Source organism: Lissotriton vulgaris, chromosome 12, assembly GCF_964263255.1.
Source record: "Lissotriton vulgaris chromosome 12, aLisVul1.2, whole genome shotgun sequence".
Lineage (NCBI taxonomy): Eukaryota > Metazoa > Chordata > Amphibia > Caudata > Salamandridae > Lissotriton > Lissotriton vulgaris.
Genome location: NC_141700.1, coordinates 53,893,087 through 53,911,716, shown reverse-complemented (window position 1 = coordinate 53,911,716; position 18,630 = coordinate 53,893,087). Strand labels below are relative to the sequence as shown.

The 18,630-nt window shown below is 44.0% G+C and overlaps 1 protein-coding gene across 8 annotated transcripts in view; it reads right to left on the bottom strand.

Moving 5' to 3' along the window:
- Positions 1–18,630, bottom strand: part of PTPRS (protein tyrosine phosphatase receptor type S) — a 521,512-nt gene that overhangs the window by 25,232 nt on the left and 477,650 nt on the right. For 7 of the 8 annotated variants that reach the window (XM_086947045.1, XM_086947049.1, XM_086947044.1 and 4 more), the window contains 3 exons: positions 15,939–16,036; positions 9,743–9,866; positions 518–693 (listed from right to left, as the gene is read on the bottom strand). In XM_086947045.1, coding sequence (XP_086803171.1) covers positions 518–693; positions 9,743–9,866; positions 15,939–16,036 — 398 coding nt within the window. The remainder of the gene's footprint in view (positions 1–517; positions 694–9,742; positions 9,867–15,938; positions 16,037–18,630) is intronic. The other variant, XM_086947047.1, reaches the window with a different exon arrangement.

Below are 18,630 nucleotides of genomic sequence, written 5' to 3'. Positions count from 1 at the left end.
GGCCTTTAAAAACCCCATCATCCTCTACGTTGATTGGTTGACCTTTCATCTTTTTTTCTTTACTATTGCCACGCATGCACCTACTCTCTAGGTTACCAACTAAAGGTTAAAATGACCTTTCCTGTGGCATTCTGACCTGTGGCATGTTGAGATTTGAAGGTTTATATTGCCAAGCCTCATATAAGTCAAATGATAAATTGCGTCTAGCCCCAAGCAGGAAGTCAGTTTTGGACAAGGAGAAGAACTGGGTAGACTAGGTTTTCTTAACAGTGATAATAGTATTCCTATAACCTATTGGCCGTCTAGTCTGGGAAAGGGGAAATGCTGAGTTAAACTACTGGAAGTCAACATTGTGAAATGCAGGTTGCACACATATCTGCAGCAAATGGTTCAATCTACTATGCCACCTTATTGGATAACAAAAGACTCAATGGCCTAAGTGCGTTTTTAAATTCTAGTTTAAATAAAAATAAATGTTCTTAACTCTTAACCCCATCTGCCCACTGAGGCCTCTTACCCGAGATTTCTCCTCCAGTTTGGTCATCATGACCACAGTGGCTGATCGTTGCTCCCACACCATCCTCCAGAAGTCACCAAAGGTCTCGGGCAACGACCCTTGCGTTGCCATGTATGCATTCTGCTTACGGTACCCATCGATGTAGTTGGCATTGATGTAATCGCTGCCAATAATACCTGCAGTAAGCGAGAGCAGAGTAAGAAACCTTCACAGAACAAAGCAGGAGGCAAGGAAAAAAAGGGGGAATGTTGGTGAAAAAAACTTGAGGAGCGAACGTTGGTGGTTTAGTCAAACATCTTATTTCTACCTGATTTCACCTCATACCAGTCTTTATAAGTTACATTTTTAACTTAAATTAGTCCTTTTTGTTTGAATTGATAAGCACCTGCGGTCCACTTCCTGTCTTTGCCGCATCTTAAATGCTACAACCTCCAAGACCAGCTCCAGCGGGCTTTTCATCTGTGTTACTCCTACCACTAAGTCTTTACCACCTTGTCGGCATGTCAAAATAGTTGCAGAAATCAACAAGGTCACACCTGAATCTACACATACTGTGTTGTCTGTCCAACCTTACTATTCTACCCTTGGCACCATAAAGTGTCTTCCCAGCAGTGTGCTGTGCTGTAGAATCACTCACAACATAAATGAATAGGGAGATACAGTGATTGGGTACATAGAAACGTAGGCCACTGTTTAAAAGTGGTATACAGACTACCAAATTCTGCAGTAGATGCTCGAGAGTAAAAGCTACATGTTCTTCGTACTTTGACTTCATAGCCACACAGTTCTGAATTAACATTTCTTCCACCGCTCAGCCCATTTAACTCAGATTTCCATCTTAAGGCGATGGCAAAACTCTGGACCAATCTCTGTGCCTTCCTGCTGATTACTGCCCGAGGGACAAAGTGCATGCCTGGCACAGTAAATGCCTCTCAATTGCTTCGACATCCCAAGGGGAGAACTCATCATCTCATTTGCCTTGAGGGAAAGTCGCCGACTTCTTATTCGAAGCACTGCTTTTACAGGCTTAATCACAAGAGTGAAAGAGCATGCGTTCTGGGGTGCTTGACTGGGTGAGAGATGCCACGTTAGCTTGCAAAAACTATATTCTAATGATGAACACCTAATACCCTCTGGTCTGATGCATAATTTCTAATGGTAGCAAGGGAAAGTCACTTGATGAGTGGTCTTGTTGAGACCCAGTCACTTAAAAAATAGCCTGTAGCTTGACTTAGATATAAAATAATTTAGTGTATGAGGGGAGGGATCACAAGACAGGAGCTATCCGTTCCACAGCAAGGAGAGCAGAAATACTCCACATTAAAAAATAGCCATCTTGCATCTGCCTTCAGGGAATATCACTGGATATCATAGGAAGCAACAATATTTTCAAACTATTGTGTCACTTTTAAAGTGGTTCATCACTCCTAGGTAAATAGCACAGATAGTGATAACTTCACTGGAGTGCAGTCACTGCAGGGTGAAATATATTTTATGATTAAGAATTCGTTCGTTTAAAAAAAATAAAAAATAGCAAAACCTAAAATACAATTAAAGGCGCTAAAAATGTGCAATTCATTAACTTCTTTGACTGGTATATGGTCACCATGTAATAATTATTATAAGTTAAGCACCTAGTGTTATTTTAAATTTTTAGCAGCTTTTGTATTGGAACTGTGTACATTGGTTGTTGTGTGGATGTTGCAAAGCATGCAGACACCATTTGTTATGTTCACTAAACCTTGCCAAGTAAATTGGCAGTTTCCACCCTGCTCAACATCCAGCCAACCCATTGATGTGAACCCTAAAGACAACAGCAAGCCTTCAGTTTCTTTATTTATTTATTTATTTTTAGAGTTTTCTATAGCGCGAACTTGAACCGATTAGGTTATCAGAGCGCTTTACATAGCACAAGTTTCGTTACATGTTAACACATCAATTTACATAGAATCAGTTACGTTGCACATTTCAGTAACTTGAACCGAATAGGTTATCAAAGCGCATTAAATAAGACAGCATTCGATGTCCAGTGCCCTCCTCCGCCGTGTAGCGGGGGACCACTTCAAGCCCTCCGAAGTCGTCGAGCTGTCGGGACTAGGCTCCTGGAATGTCCAGTGCCCTCCTCCACCGTGTAGCGGGGGACCTCTTCCAGCCCTTCGAAATCGTCGACCTGTCGGGACTAGGCTCCTGGAATTTCAGCTGTCCCTTTAAAACTACTTTGTTTGAAGTCATGACGGAGGTCACAATCCCAGCAGCAACCGAGTAAGCTCTCTGTCTCCAAGTTTCTCTCCGCGCTTGATGATAGACTAGTACTATGGATTTAGGTGGCTCGCAGTGGTCATGTCACGTGACAAACTTCAGGAAACCTCGTTATTTTGAAGGCCATAAATTCCCCCAGCACAGTTTTTCATCTTGATTCTAATGCGTGGAAATAGCAGGATTGGTTAACCCTGTAAGTCCTGTGAAGGGAGGATGTGTGCTTTAATCCCCTCTATCTCCCAGGCAGATAGGGAATACAGAGATTTTTTCAGAGCGGTGACCCAACTTGGGTGCCATTTGGGGGTCAGGCAGAATGATGTTCGTCTGGATCAGTGTTTGTTCGGCTGCTTTTCCTATTTCTGGCCTCGTTCTGCTCTTGGTGCTGGGTCCAGGGCGGTGCGGGGGGCTCCGCCGTCCTTAGTGTGGATCTCGTAGGGCCCTCAGCAGGAGATTTCGCGCTAAATGGTAATGTCCGTCCTGTCCCGGGCGCCACCATCTTAGGGTCAGGCAGCTGGGGGGAAACAGATGTCGCTGGGTGGCCCCCGCCCGCCGGCATGCGATACCTCCTCACCGCTATCGTGAGCGGGCGCAGTAATCTTTCCTCCGGTCCCAGCGGCTGGGCTCCAGCTTCCCCAGTGCTGCCGCCAACCTCGGAGGGTCCCTCCACTGCCTGACGCCAGCCTCGACAGTCGCGGGCGCCATCTTGTCGCCTGCAGATCCCACGAGCAGGGAGAGAGGCAAGAACCCCAATTTTCGGCCCCTCCAGGCCCTTCTAGGCTCCGTCGACCCTCCCAGAAGGGGCACCGGACCTTCATGCGCAGACCGCGGCGCTGTCCTTTCCCATAGACAATCCAAAGCTCCGTCACCTTCAAGGCTGACAACACTCTTAATGACTACAAAGCATTCTGAAAAAACATGTAAACTATACTCCAGCCAAAATACTCAAGCGCAAGTTGAACTCTTCAGCCCAGTGGTATTCCAAAGAGCTCACCAAAAACAAATTTTCCATCCCCAGCCAGGAAAGAAAATGGAAGGAAAACAGAACCCCCAATGACTTCACGCCACTGAAGTTGGTCAGTATAGCACGCAAATAACAGATCAGATCAACCAAAGATAAGTACTATATTAACACCATCAATGAAGCTAGCAGCAGTAGCATACTGGTCTTCAAAATAATCAAGTGCTGCATCAACGCCCTGTCATACACTACACAAACATCTGCATTATTATCAGCCACTTCAATGAAAAAATAAAGAAATTCCCACTGAATATCAACAAGCGGCTCTGATCCTACTAGACCTCTTGGAAGCCTTCAATAGGGTCTCCCACCGCACATTCATCACAAGCAGGCACAACATAGGCATCCAAGGAGCCACTCTCAGCAGATTGCCTCTGTCCTCACCGGAAGAAGGCAAAAAGTCCATCTTCACCTCCGAACCCAAGGAAATCGTCTGTGGACTACTACAAGGATCCTCGCTCAAACCTCTTAAACACTTACATGAGACCTCTGGCCTGCATCATCAAAATCCACAGACTCAACATCATATCCTACGCCGATGACACACAACTCATCCTCTCCTTCTCCGAAGACACTACCAACACCAAGACCAAAGTACACAACTGCATGACAGACTCCGCCAACTGGTTGAAGGACAACTTCCTAAAGCTCAACATGGACAAGACAGAGGCTCTGATTTTCAGAACAAAAGCTCTCGATGGGATGCATCCTGGTGGCCCTCAGTACTCGGATCTACTTCTACCCACTACTGACTATGCAAGGAATCGAGGCATCATTCTGGACAACAAGTTTACCATGACGACTTGGGTCAAATCTGTCTCCTCCTCCTGCTTTTTCATCCTCCACATACTTTTTATATTCAAATTGCTACCCCAAAGCTCAAGACGCACCATCACCTAGGCCCTCCACTCCAGCCAGCTGGACTACGACAACCATTTCTACACAGGGATCGCAGTTGGCCTCCGATGAGACAGAAAATTCAGAACGCCACAGCCAGAGTCGTCCTGAATCAACCTAGGTAAACCCACATCACTCCCTTCCTCAGGAAACTTCACTGGCTTGCTGTACAGAAAAGATGTCAGTACAAGCTCCTGAACCTTGCATAAAAGGTCTAACACTACTGGGGACCAGCCTACTTGAACCACCACCTGAACTTCCATCAGGCCACAGACACATCTGCTCTGTGTGCCAACCCCTGCATCCGACGTAGCAGAGGCAGAGGTCTCTCCTTCCCCTACCAAACAGCGAAGAAGTGAAACGAGCTACCCTTTCATCTATGGACCTCCCCATCTCTTCCAAAGTTCCAAAAGTCCCTCAAGACTTAATTATTCAGCTAATCAACAGGACCCTGCCAGCACCTGGATACCCTCATGGTGGACGAGAATCGCCCACAGTCTTCACTGGAGAAACCCACTCTTCCTGACTCTACTTCATAAATTCTTTCCGCCCTCAAGGCCTCTTTCAAGAAAGGCCTGATCCTCCTATTTCTTAAGAAACCCACAGAACACCCTGAAAATCTCACCAACTACTGGGCCGTCACTGATCTAATCTTCAATGGCAAGGTCACTGAAAAAGCAGTCTATGGCTAACCTCATGATAACATCAATGCCAACCATTTCATGCACAACTGATTGGTGTTAGATTGCGCTGTGGCCTGGAAACAGCTACCGTGTAATTTATAGACAACTTCCTGCTGACCACAGATAAAAGGGACCCATGCCACTTGATATTAATAGATTTTTAGGCTGCCTTCAAAACTGTCAACCACCTGCCATTCAGGCCCGAGGTCTGTGATTTATTGGAAAAGTTCTTCACTTGTTCTCATTACCTAGTCAAACACTAGTTTACTTACATAGCCACCTCCAGACATTTTGGATAACTTATAAAATTCCCCAGGTTTCCGTCTTGTCCCCAGTCATCTTCAACCTCTACATGCAGCACCTTCGAACTCTACTCATTGGTAACATAAAAAAACCACCAATATACCGATGACACTCCAGAAGTCCAGTGCTCCCAGAGTCCACACAACACAGGCACTCCATCTCGGATAACTTACAAATCCATTTGAAAACAGTTTGAGCTGGTATCTGGCCTAGTTCTGGGAACCAGCGTGCTGGAACCGGGAAGAGGACGGGGGAGGGAGGGTTGCGCTCAGTCCGTGGCTGCCTGGCACAAAAGGGGACATGCATACCTGCCCTTGCTCCTGCCGTCCCACAGATAGGGTTGATGTATACTCAGAAGTTGTGTAGTTTATTGCCAACCTACGCGGTCTAAACGGAGGGGCCTCTGTTTTCATAATCCCTGCTTTCCTACTCAGCAGTATGATCATGGGCGGATAGTTCTATCTAGCACAGCATTGGTTTCATTTTAGCAGAAAATAGGGACCACTTTCAGATTGGTGTTATATGCGGTCTCTGGACATTTGCTTTCTCCATCTTTCAAAAAGCGACCCTCCCGCATGCCAAATAAGCTATGAAAGCCCCCACTCTGTGCTGGTGTTGCCTAAAGAAGCTCCTGTGTGGCTTGGACTGGAGCACCCCCATAGATTTTGCGGTCTCCCAAACGGGAAGTTCAGTAGATGCTATTGTACTTCTGGTTTGAATTCAGCCAGATGCTGGCGTTGGAGATGACCTTGCTCTAGGACGCTATTTCTCCCCCCTGATTCCTATACTGCTCAGGCAGGTGCTTAAAAAGGTCCATCATCTCATTCCACTGTGTCCTGTCATACCATGACAAATGTACCACTGAATTGACTATTCGCTAATGTGTTGCAGCTCCTGTACAACAACCCTCTTGCATGCTGCATCTCTTTTGTTGCTCTCCTTATCTGGAGGAGGAGCATCGCCTAGGGTATGGTGGGAGGTGCTCTAGCAGGCAGTGTGTCCCACAAAGGAGTATCGGGGAGCCTGCCCTGTAATGTAAATCAGGTCCGTTGGGCAAGGCTCAACTTCTTCTCTTCCTTGGGGTGGCCACTCTAACTTTGACAGGCACTTTGAAGCTGTCAGGGACAGATTTTAATATGCTCTTGAGCATGGGGAGAAACTTGACAGTATACTGGAAATTGTAGGGTGTCTCTACGAGGAAATCAGTCTCCTCCTGGGTGACATGCATGCTTAAATTGTGGCAGTCCTCAGCCTTCTGGATAACCTCCTGGTATTCTGTAGTGTCATGCTGTAGAGGCCCTCACTGGATAAGGCTCTAAGTCCTCGGTGGAGGGGGTTTGGGGGAGGAGGATGGAGGGATAATTGTGGTGGTCTACATTGTGGTCATCCCAGGGGTCATCGGTGGGACCTTTGCTTGTGCGGTGGTTGTACAGGCCGAAAGCACCTAGGGGCTTCCTGGCTGAGAATCTGAGAAGGGAGACTCACAGGTGACTTACACAGTGGAGAGGTTTGTGAGCATGGTGGTGGAAATGGGCTTTATGGTAAGAGGACAGCTGTGTCCCTGCGCTTCTCGCGTGTTGGTTCTGGGGATGGGGGTCTGGAACAAGGCTCGTCCTCTAAGACAAGTCTGTTTTTTATGAAGAACAGGCTTCAAAGTAGCCTGTAGACCCAACTTCTACCAACGGAGACTGTATGAGTGAGATCTTGCCTGTGATCGGGTAATTGAAGAGAATATTTTGCCTAGTCAATTCCTGCTTAAGCCTCTGCAAGATAGGGGCCGCTGTGACCTTGTCACTGGTCATCGATAGCGGCCTGGATTTCGCTCTTGCCTTTAAATCCAATGGGGGGTTCGGAGCCGAGGAAGGCTTTGGTGTTGACGAAGTCTTGTGGACCGGCACTGAAGGAAGAATCAGTCCCATCTTGTGTGTGGGGAGCATTGGTAGTCAATGCCCTTTGAGCAGCTGGGGCTTGATGGGTGATAGAGGTGCATGCCCTTGGCCAGAGGGCCAAGTGGTCTCTGAAGCAGTTATTGGAGCGACGGGTGCAGGAAACAGCAGGGGACCATGACTGGCTTTGCCTCGACTCGTGTGCTCATCAGGTCTTGACTCCCACAGGAGTGGTGCTTTGCCTCCGTGTTTTCAAAAAATATTTTTACGGGACCTCACCTTGGAGCTAAAAATCTCTACGGGTGAAGGAATACACACAACTGTGGGTGTGGTCTTCATGCAAGAGCCAGCCTTCAGCACCGGGTCAGTGTCCTCCATGCACTGGTTATCAGATTCGCTGGACGACAAGGTCTCTGGACTTGCGCGACAGTTGTGCTCTGGGAGTCTAGATGTTCCAGCATCCTCATGTTATTGGGTACCCAGGGGTTCTTCTTACCCAAAGATGTCTGGCATGCCGGAGATGCCCTGCCAGGGGCGGCCTTAAACATGTGCAAGCTGTGCACCTGCACAGGGCCACCAAACCCCAGGGGCCACCACACCAATATATTTCCTTAATATGTTAATCCTCTGAGGATGGATACATATTTGCGTGGCGGCCCCTGGCAGGGATTTGGCGGCCTCCGGCTCTGTTCCACTTCCAAACACCCACCCTTCACTGGCCTCTGCGCTCTGCCCCGCCCGGACCCCCTCTACCGGGGCCTCCTACCTACACTCCCTGCCCAGGGCCGCCATGAGCCTAGAGCCACCCCTGGTCCTGCCTCCGCATCTTCTTATGTTCTTTTCGATACTAGAAGGCAAGGCACAATGGGCAGGAAGCAGCATCATGGTTGGAAATAATCTGAGATTACACACCTCTTAGTGGTCTACCTAAGGATATTTGGAGTGGCTGAGACAACAGTTCTGAAATGGTGCCTGTTCCATCACCCATGCAGCATAGTCAGGCAATGTAGAATTGGAAACTGTATATGGCCCCTGAAGGAGAGTAGGCCCTAGATGCCGCATGGCGTCGACAGAAATCTTTGTGTAGCCGAAGGGTGGACGTGTCGGTACATAGACTATCTGTAGCTCATTGAAACCCATTGCAGTGTGGTGGAAAAGTAGCTAAATGGACCGAGCGAAAAACATGGTCGGAAGAAGATGACCTTGGATCCTACTTGGTGCATGTCCGAACCAAACGGTGGTTAAAAACTATCTGACATGGAGTTGGTGCCCATGCGGGATGTGCAACAAGAGGAGGAGTAAAATCATACTACGTCACGCTGCAGTCTTTTTGGGAGAAAAACAATTTGCAAACGTCTGAGCCCAACACTAGATGGCAGGAGTATGCTAAGCATGTGTATCTACAGCAACACATGCTACAAACATAATGTTTGCATTTAAACTAAGGTTTTACTTGAGGCTTTGACTATTTCTAAATAACTATAAATAGAAATTGTGTTTGATTTAAAAGAATATGTTCCAACCAAGAAGTAGATGGCAGAATAATGCAAACCATATGAATCGAGAATAAGTTCTCTTAGCAAAACATCACTTTTGTCATCCAAATTAGTATAATTTTCTCAAGATGCACTTTCATTTGGAATGGAGTACATAGAATCAGAATTCACTATATAATTATCACAACAAACCCAAGGTAAAAATATTATCCATGTTACATCGATAACCACCAATCCCTCAAGTATCTTAACCGTGGTACAACTCACAGCACTACAGACCTGAGCAACAGGTTGCATAGCACTATCCACTCAACATTGGCTACTTGGAAAGCAACCAAACAAGCAGATACAAGATTCGCCACACAGCACTCCATTAGCGCTATACAAATGACATTTGTGTAGGTCAAGCTTAAATATTCGACCTGCCAATAGCTGATTCTCTTTAGCCATATAATTAAAAAGGGCAAATGGCTATTTTAGTCATCATTAATAAGAAGTTATTTGTCTATGGAATCCATAGCCCTAATTACAATTTCCTGAACGCGTTCAAGTATTAAAAAATGTCATTTTGAGTGTTACTTAAAGCAAAGTTAAAAAAGACAGTCACTACAAAAAAGACAGTTCCAGCAGGGAGTATGTATTATAGAAATGGACTGTGCTCATGAATAGTCATAGGGAGTTACCTTCGATTGGCAGTAGAATGACTCGCGAGTGGTCGTAGGCGATTACATTGGCATACCGGTTCTTGGGCTTGTTTACCTCCAGGTTCGAGTGCTCCCATGTGAACTGCTGCCCGGGATCAATGGACTGAAAGGAAAAGGAAAAATCCAAAACTAATTAGACTTAGTAAATGGACTGATAGGAATTTGCTTCTTGCTCATTTCTGCATTGACTGGTCATATGTAGGCTGACAAGTGATCAGTAGTTCCCTCTCATAATGTCGTTAGAAGCATGTATGTCATACTTTATGAAGAAGATGTAATTGGACTATGTGCAAATAAATCTTACTTTTTAAATTATTAGTTTGTTTGGAGGTGGCCAAACTTAATGTGTTTTGTCATCGCTAAGTATAGTGCCACTCTTCGGGATCATTAGCCGTGGTGCAATACTGTGTAAAAGTTCAATGGCTCATTTAAAACCTGCAGCCTTGAATAAACAGCTATTGCCTCAAAACAGGTGATGGCAGGCTTTTTTGAAGTAAAACATGGATGCAAAAATAAAAACAATCATTGATATTTTATGATGCCTCTCACACTGGAGCTGTATTTTCATTATGAACATCTTAGGATTTTGTGTCTCTAGAGAGATTGCACCCAGTGTTGGATGTCTTTTACCAGAATCCCCACATGCAACTTTCTTCAGGAGTGTTATTGCCTCTTATTAAAAAGCATGTTTTCCCTTATTTCACATTCTTAGAGATTCCTTTAACACATCATCAATTGTAGATCCTCTATCAGTTACCACTGTACTCACATGTGGGAATGAACAACATTTATCAATGTTTGGATTGAATTCCCTTATGTATTAATTTAATACATTTGGATCATTTTTTGAACAAACGTTTTTAGTTTGACTAAATCCATCGTGACTTCGAATAATTTCTTCACCCCCAAACAAAGTAATATAGTTAAACTCCAGCTGATGAACTGCTTTTTTTAAATTTTATTATACTGAAAGATCCATTGTAAGATAGAGGGTTTCCCTATATTGATTCTGTAATTTGATTCCAAGAGCTTTATGGTTTGGAACATTTTGCATGCTATATTCTACTCATATTTGCGACTTCTTGTGAAATCTGGGTGGCTATCTTACACTTCCTCTGACGGGCATATCACTGTTTACTTGGTTGTTAGGGATAATTTATAGTTAATTTACTCTCCGTATGGTAGGGATTAAGTCTTGCGTAAGTAAATTGTAGAGCTCTCGCTCTCACATAAGCCAAAAAGGACCTGTCAATCATGTAAGTTGATGGAGAGCCACTCTCATGCAGAGCACTAGAGGCTCTTGCCTGTATGTAAGGGAACAATATACACCTTTCTAATTTACATATAGGTAGAATTGGGACATTTTTACTCTCACATAAATATAGAGGTCTATGGTTCATGTGCGTGGATGTTAAATCTCTCATTTTCATGTAAAAGGATCAAGATCGTTAGCTGTCATGTAAGAACATTTCACAGCGATGTAAGAGGATGGTAACCCGTAAGAGGAGGGAATCTTTTCACTCATGTATGAAGATAGAAATCTCATTTTTTTGTGAGATGACGAGACCTCTCACTCGCACAACAGGATCTCACATAAAAGGTTGGGGATCTTATGATCATTTATAAGAGGGTGAGACCTCACACGGAAGAGAATGGAGAGCGCTCATTAATGCAGAGGACAATGGAAGTCTCATGGGGGAAGAGGAAGACCCCTTACAGAAGAGGATAGGAAACTTTAATAATCATGGAAGTGAATGGAAACCTCACACTCTTGGAAAAGGGTGTGAAACATTTAGATCATGTAAGAAGATGTAGGCCTTTCACTTATTATTAGGATGAAACCTCGCTCTTGCAAGACGATGGGGAACCTTTCAATCTCCGTTGAAACCTCTTACTCATATCTGCGCCCCTAGGGGACCTATCTTTGTCATTAAAGAGGATTTTGACCTCTTCATAAGACTCTCAGTGGTCAATAAAGCACTGCAATTTTCCTCATTTGCCATAACTGTAAACACTTAGAAATAGTCTGCTCCACAATGTTATTTATAATACGAAACACCAACATTTTCTCCATCTTTTTCACTGCCTTGTATAAAGGGGAAAATACTTGTCACTCCTACGCTCTGGTTTGTGGCACTTTTGAGCCAGAGCCTTAGTCACACTTTACACATTTTTTAAACAAGGTCTGGAAGGCGCCAGGGACACTCAGTATCTCCATTTCTAACAGTGTTGCTTCCATCCCTTCACAGTGACAACCTAACGCATAATACCTAGATTAAGAAGATCCCAAAACTGACAAGAGGACCCGGATCAATCAGAATATGTGCCAGTACAAACGACACTGGTACTTTGAAACAATCTCTGTAATGTGAGTTTAGCTCTTTCATTCTTGTACTCTCAGTTGACCCCTTGTTCGTGCCATCTAGCACTCCGCTCAGGTACCCTTATGCTCTCCCTCAGTGCATCTGACCCATGTCTGACATTCTTGTACCCGTCACCATACTCTATACTTAATCGCTGCAATCTTTCAACTTGTCCCTTGCTCTCATACAGGGCTAACCTAAACTCTTATGTCGTATCCATACTTTACTGGTAACTTCTGTCAGCACCTGATGACTGGTTAGAGTACTTAAGCTCTCAACAGGAATCTGTAGTCAGTCAGTAGTCTTGCAGGGTCACTGCATTCTTTACCATGTGCACCAGTGTGTCTTAAACTACTGTACCTACATCCAACTTCAAGCAGCCTTGAACTTTGCTCCGGCGTCTTGGCACCAGGAGCTAATCACGAAGAACTCAGCCCCAGCTCTCTGCATTGTGTCCACCGGCGCTTGACCCAGTATCCGCGGCCAATACCTCTTCTAGTTCTGCACCTAAGTCTATCACACTCTATCCCTGAACTCCATCACCAGGGCTATACAATCTGGAACTCTGTCCATTCTCTCAGTTGTGCCATTTACTGCTCTCTCCATACCATTCTCCCACTCACACACTGTCTTAGTTCTCACAGAGCCTTCCTAGGTTCTGGTAGGGGATTTGCTGCACTGTATCTGTTTGTTCGTGATCCCTCTAATCTCACCCTCACTCATTTCATTAACGCTGTTTGTTTAGCTTTGGCTCCCCGACCGGAGAAGGTTATGCTGGAGCAGCGCCAGGGCACTTGGGATATTGCATTATGCAAATGAATGTCAGACTTCTGTATTCAGCATATTAAACAGTTTCTGAATTGTATTCCAAAGTTGGAAGTCACATATGGCACACAAGAATAGACACGCTCTTTAAACGGCAAACACCATCGGTATGAGGAAAAAAGGGAACAGAAAGCCAGAGCAATGTTTCCTGTGACAGAAAAGGGTACTATTTTTTTTATTCTGGGATAGCGAAAAAAACGTAAACATTTGATATTACACAAATCTAACAAGTTAGTGTTGTCAGATTGGCAGGCTAGCTAGTAAGGGGGATTCAACACTGGACAGGGCAGACTCATGCCTAGTTGTGGCCCTAAATCCAGTGGCTAGTACAGGTTGGCTAGTGAGTTAGTCACATAACGGGGCAGCACAACATGTGGCTTACTTTTTACTCAAATGTGAGGCTGAGCACATAGCATACTCTTCCTTGGCCCTTATGGTTTTTCTGAGGCACTGGCCTGGTATTATTGTGCTAATTTTCCCAATATGTACAGGTCCCTATAGTGATCTCTTCGGATATGCAGCTATTGAGAATAGTTCTATCACATGGGGCCACAAAGATTCAATACTTGTTACATTAACAGATATCACTGGGGTACTGCCCTCAAAATGGTGACAATGACAAATCACTTGGTTTCACCCTTGATGAAAGCAAGGACTTGGCAAGCATGTGGATCATCTAAACTAAAGGTGCACCATTCCAACTCTCACCCGAAGAAACATGACATATTTGAAACCAGACAAACATCAAGCAGTACAATTACGATCCATGTGGGATCAGATCTTCATGGGTCTCCAAGACTGGGACTATCCCCAACTTCAATGACCTCAAAAGCAAAATCTGAATCAAAACTGTGACACGTGCCATTAAAATCCAATAGAATACGGAAGGACGCAACTAACTTTAGCAAACAGGCTTTTTTATCTACTCACATCTATTTATATAAAGGGATTTAGACCATTGCACTTTCACTAAGAAATAAAAGGGAAAACATAATCTTAATTTGGGTTTAGTGTTGCAAAGTAGAGAAACTGAGTGCCTGTGTAAGATGCACTTGAACCAGGCAAGACAAAAAAGAGATTCTTCTTCTTTAGTTTGGCTGAGTTATTCTGGGACTTCTTGAAAGGAATCTCCAGAAGTCTTCCCTCTGCATATAATAAAAGACCATATATACAAGATCTCAATAGGCTTGTTATTAGGGTTTTTCCATTTGCTTCAGTACCATACACTCTTATAAAAAGCACTTTAAATTGAATCTGTGCTGGTTCTGCAGCCAGATAAGGCCCTCCTTCACTCATGTGACTTCTAAACATTGGTAGCGTTATGGGAGACAGATCACAGGATATGTTTACGGTGTAAGAAAGAAATACATACAGCGGTGAATTGTAGACCTATGGCTTTGACAGTGGCCTGGTGCAATTTATTAGGCATAGAAGGGTATTAACATGTAGAATTTGTTCAATTGGGATCAGTCGGTCAGGGACCTTGTAGACTTATACTCCACAAACACCTCAGGTCCAACAGCACCAGGATCCAGTTACCACGGATGAGGAGGACCATGAAGAGGGGGAGCTAAGGGAGCCCCACAGAGAATGGGATGACTATCTAATGCCATCTCCACCATCACCCACTTAAGGGCCGGCGTATTCTCCACCAGTGGATATTGGTGGATTCCACAACGAAGACCCCTATGATGAAGCATGACACCAAGGGGCCTCTTGGTGTGTGAGGGGTATTTTAAAAACACTAAGTGCTCCCCACCACAGTAGGGATCACTTCTACCTTCATCGTGGATTCTATTTTGTTTATGAGATATATATACGGGGAGATCGGATCCTCTTCGTTTTCTCTCCCTCCCTCTTTTGGTAAGAACAATATAGATATTTTTATACAGCTACTGCTACAAGAGAATGACATGTGTTAACTGTTTGGGAGAAGTAGGTGACAGAACAAAATGTGCTATGTGTTAATGCTCTCTATTATGATTCAGGTATGTGAATCTATGAATGCTCCAATACTTGAGTACGAAAACAAGTTACTTACCTGTAACTGTAGTTCTCCATTATTGGAAGCTTTCATAGATTCACAAACGCACACCCTCCTCCCCTTAGAGGCTCACCTCGGATTAGGCACAAAGAGTGTTATAGCACAAGTGCCCGAAAATCTGAGGGGCAAAAGGTTCACTCAGGAGGGTTCTAGAGGGTGAGGAGCTCTGATTGGCTAAGGGACAAGTTTGGTCCTTTTTTACATAACAAAGGTTATGGGTTGCAAAAGGGAAATGGGCCTAGGCCTTTTTTCAGTTAGCTATACTGCTAAGCATTGCTTTTTATATACCGGTGACTCCTGTCTAGACGACGGGGAAATGATTCAGGTATGTATTTTTCTTTGTATTTTCTGTCTGGGACTGCTAGCCTTTTTCCTGGTGATGACAGAAAAAAAAACAGACAGTCTGCTTGAGTGAGGGCAGACTTTCTGATGCCCTTACTCTGATGGCCCGTACTCAGTTAGTCTGTCTGACTAAGCTATCCGACAGCAAAGAAAGAGAGAGCGTCGCTGTTGCAAAAATAATAGTCTGGCCAACTCATAATAAAACACGTCGACCGAGGGTTTGATGGATGAGGATCTTCTCTAAGTTTGTTGCGGAGTACACAATCTGCCAAACTCAAAATCACTCCTTTAGTGCTCAACAGTTATATACAGAGCCAGCGTCCTACAACAGTCAACTCTGGAGATTGCATGTTCTGGAGCCTGCTGATGGAGGCAAGGAACTTGACCTGTCCTGACAGGAGATGCATGCAAAGTCTTACATTTCTATGGTGCAACTTTCCTCTTGTTTACTTCTAAAATCAATTTTTTAATACCGTGTACATGTACTGTTAGTAGAGGTTCCTTAGGTGGGAGACGCATTCCATTAAATTAAAAAAAAGGTATTGGAACAATAGGAAATACTCTAAATAAAAAATGAGGGCACAGAATATCTCTAACTTACCTCATATTCCTGGGACAGCTTCAGGTTATCGTTGGCTTTGAGATGTTCTGTGTGTTCCGCCAGTTCTGAAATGGGGATAGGTGGGTGGTTGAGCATACCTGTGGAGAAAACAAGCAAGTACATGCTGACAACCCCGCTCCAATGTTAGTTAAGCCTTAAAACAACTCACACACTAGAAAGGAAAGTCCAGGAATGTGAGCTCTGCATTGCAAAGAGAGGTTAGCACAGACGTCAGGGCTCGAAATGATAGCCTGCAAGATCAAAAGGCAAATGAGGTTTCCCCAGAATGGCCCCTATGGTCAGACAGAGAACTCCGCAGGTACCACCAACACAAAAGAGCCCCATCTGGCCCCAAATCAAAACCAAAGCACTGCCAGAGGGAAACAAAGCAACATGGAGTTGGCGGGATGGATGAAATGAATAGGAGCTAGTAGAGATAGTGGGCCACAATGGTGCCAAGTGACACTCTTTTCAAGGCAGTGCTAGAGTAAAAGAGATTCTCCTTTTTCTTGTACTTTAGAGCTACTTGGTGCTTTACTCAACTCAAGAGGACATCCCTTATTCAGATGTCAAATGTGAGGCATGTCCGAACCAGATGGATGCCTTCACATTTGGTTTTAATGTTAAATCACAGCTTTGAAGGAGTTTGTGGGAGGTGGTCCTACCCTACTGTAATATGATCCTAACTTTCTGTTCAAGGTTGATGCCCAACAAAGCCTCCTCCTTGTACCTGCTTATTATGAAGATAACTTCAGTCTAGCACATACATCCCCGTGCTTAGTGATTGTTCTTGGATGAAGGGCAGTTTATTTCACAAGGTGTTTGGCTGGCCATGGTAGAAGGCAGAATATTAAGATAGCTCTAATTCTAGCTACTCAAAAAATGTATTGCTACAGCACGCTTGTTTCCTATGGCCGTCTCTCTTAATATTATGAAGCATTCTGTGCATTCTTATAAAAAAATTGAGGAATTTGAACTAGAATCCCTGTTTTAAATACATTTGAAACCGTTTTTGATTTTGGATTTTAACACCCTTGCTTCACTAGAAACTATTTTCCCCATTAAAATAACTTTCTCTGCTGTATTCGAATTCCACCCACAACATCCTATGTTACTGGCTTTTTACATTTCTAATACTGATTCTTACCTAATAAACCAAGCACTCCTTATAGACTGACACTCAATTGCGCATATTAACCTCTCCTGCTCCATGGATGGTTGTTTCAACTAAAACCTCACACATATGCACAAACACACACACGCACGCACGCTCTTGCTTACATATTTACTAGGAGCGTCAGAAACTCCAGTGGAATAACACATTTATGTTTCTTTATTACAGCATTAATACACTGTGTCATACAGCCTTATGTGCCCCTATTATGTAAACAAGTGACTTTTCACCGTTTGATCAGTCAGATACATCCAATGGTTGCTTGTACTTGGTCAGTATGCTGTTGCAAACAATTGGTAAGCTGGGTTTGTTTTTGTAGATTAAATAGTCAACATTATAAAACTGGTGTTAAAGGTTTGGGCGCACCGAAAGAATGTCTTTGTATAGCACATCTGGAATGCTTAGCCCGCGTAGGCATATGATCAGAAATTCTCATTTGAGTAATTTTGTAGACCGGTAGAGTGCATGCCCAGCGAGAGATTCAATTGCTGTGAGCCCGAAAACAGTAGATCGTCCTGAAAAAGTAGATCTTCATACCTCGTCAAAAACGTGGCAAATGTTAAGAGTTAAAGAGATTGAGAAAAAGAGTTTAAGAAATTACAACTTTGAACATTTAGGCCCTTAGTATCAGTTGGCCATTGATCCCGACTGGACCAGTAACAGGTGTAGCAGGTCCTAACAGGATCACAGGTAACGTGGGAACATTGCATTCGGAGTTTTTCACCCTTTCAACTCTCTTTCTAAAAACAGGCAAAATGCCAGGGTTAAAATCTGCATGAAATGGAGAAAAACATGCAGGAATCACTGCAGTTTCAAAAATGTTATTTCCCGTTGACCCGTAATTGGAAGTAGTTCTTCCAGGCGTACTCGTAATTAAGAACCTCAAGTGGTGTAAGAATCTATTGATCCTGCACATGGACTTGAATGGCATTATTTCCCTATATATAATCCACTGAAGTGTCTTTGATGCAGGTGCGATGTAATCAAAATAACCAAGGAGGCTAACAATAAACTGGGATGCTTGGCTTGGGTCTTTTTTGTAATGTTTTGAAATAACTTTGTTAGCCCAAGAAAAAGGCTTTGCAGTAGCATGGGGGGGGACATTAACAGTTCTGGCATCAGTGCATTCAGTTACTTTTTTAAGAGCGGATGCATTTTTTATGAGGTTTAATTGGGACATAAAAGAGAGGCTTTGTATGTATGTGGTATTTCTTTAGTGCAAAGTCTAGCCAAGAGACAGCAGACTGAACACTCATAAACAGTGAAATGCCACTTATTTATATGTAACCTGAATCATACATTTCAATCGAATGCTTGTCATTTCTACCCACTAAGCATCATATTCTTAAGCGACGTGACACTTGCGTATTCAGATGTAACCTAATGGACCTCAAACAGTGTGACCAAGTCCCAGCTAACATCTCGTATGTTCGTACTTAGGGAGAGGATGCCGTCGACCTCGAAGCTGGGGAACCGGGTTTGAGTCTCAGCAACGACGTTCCACATCCTTTGATTCTG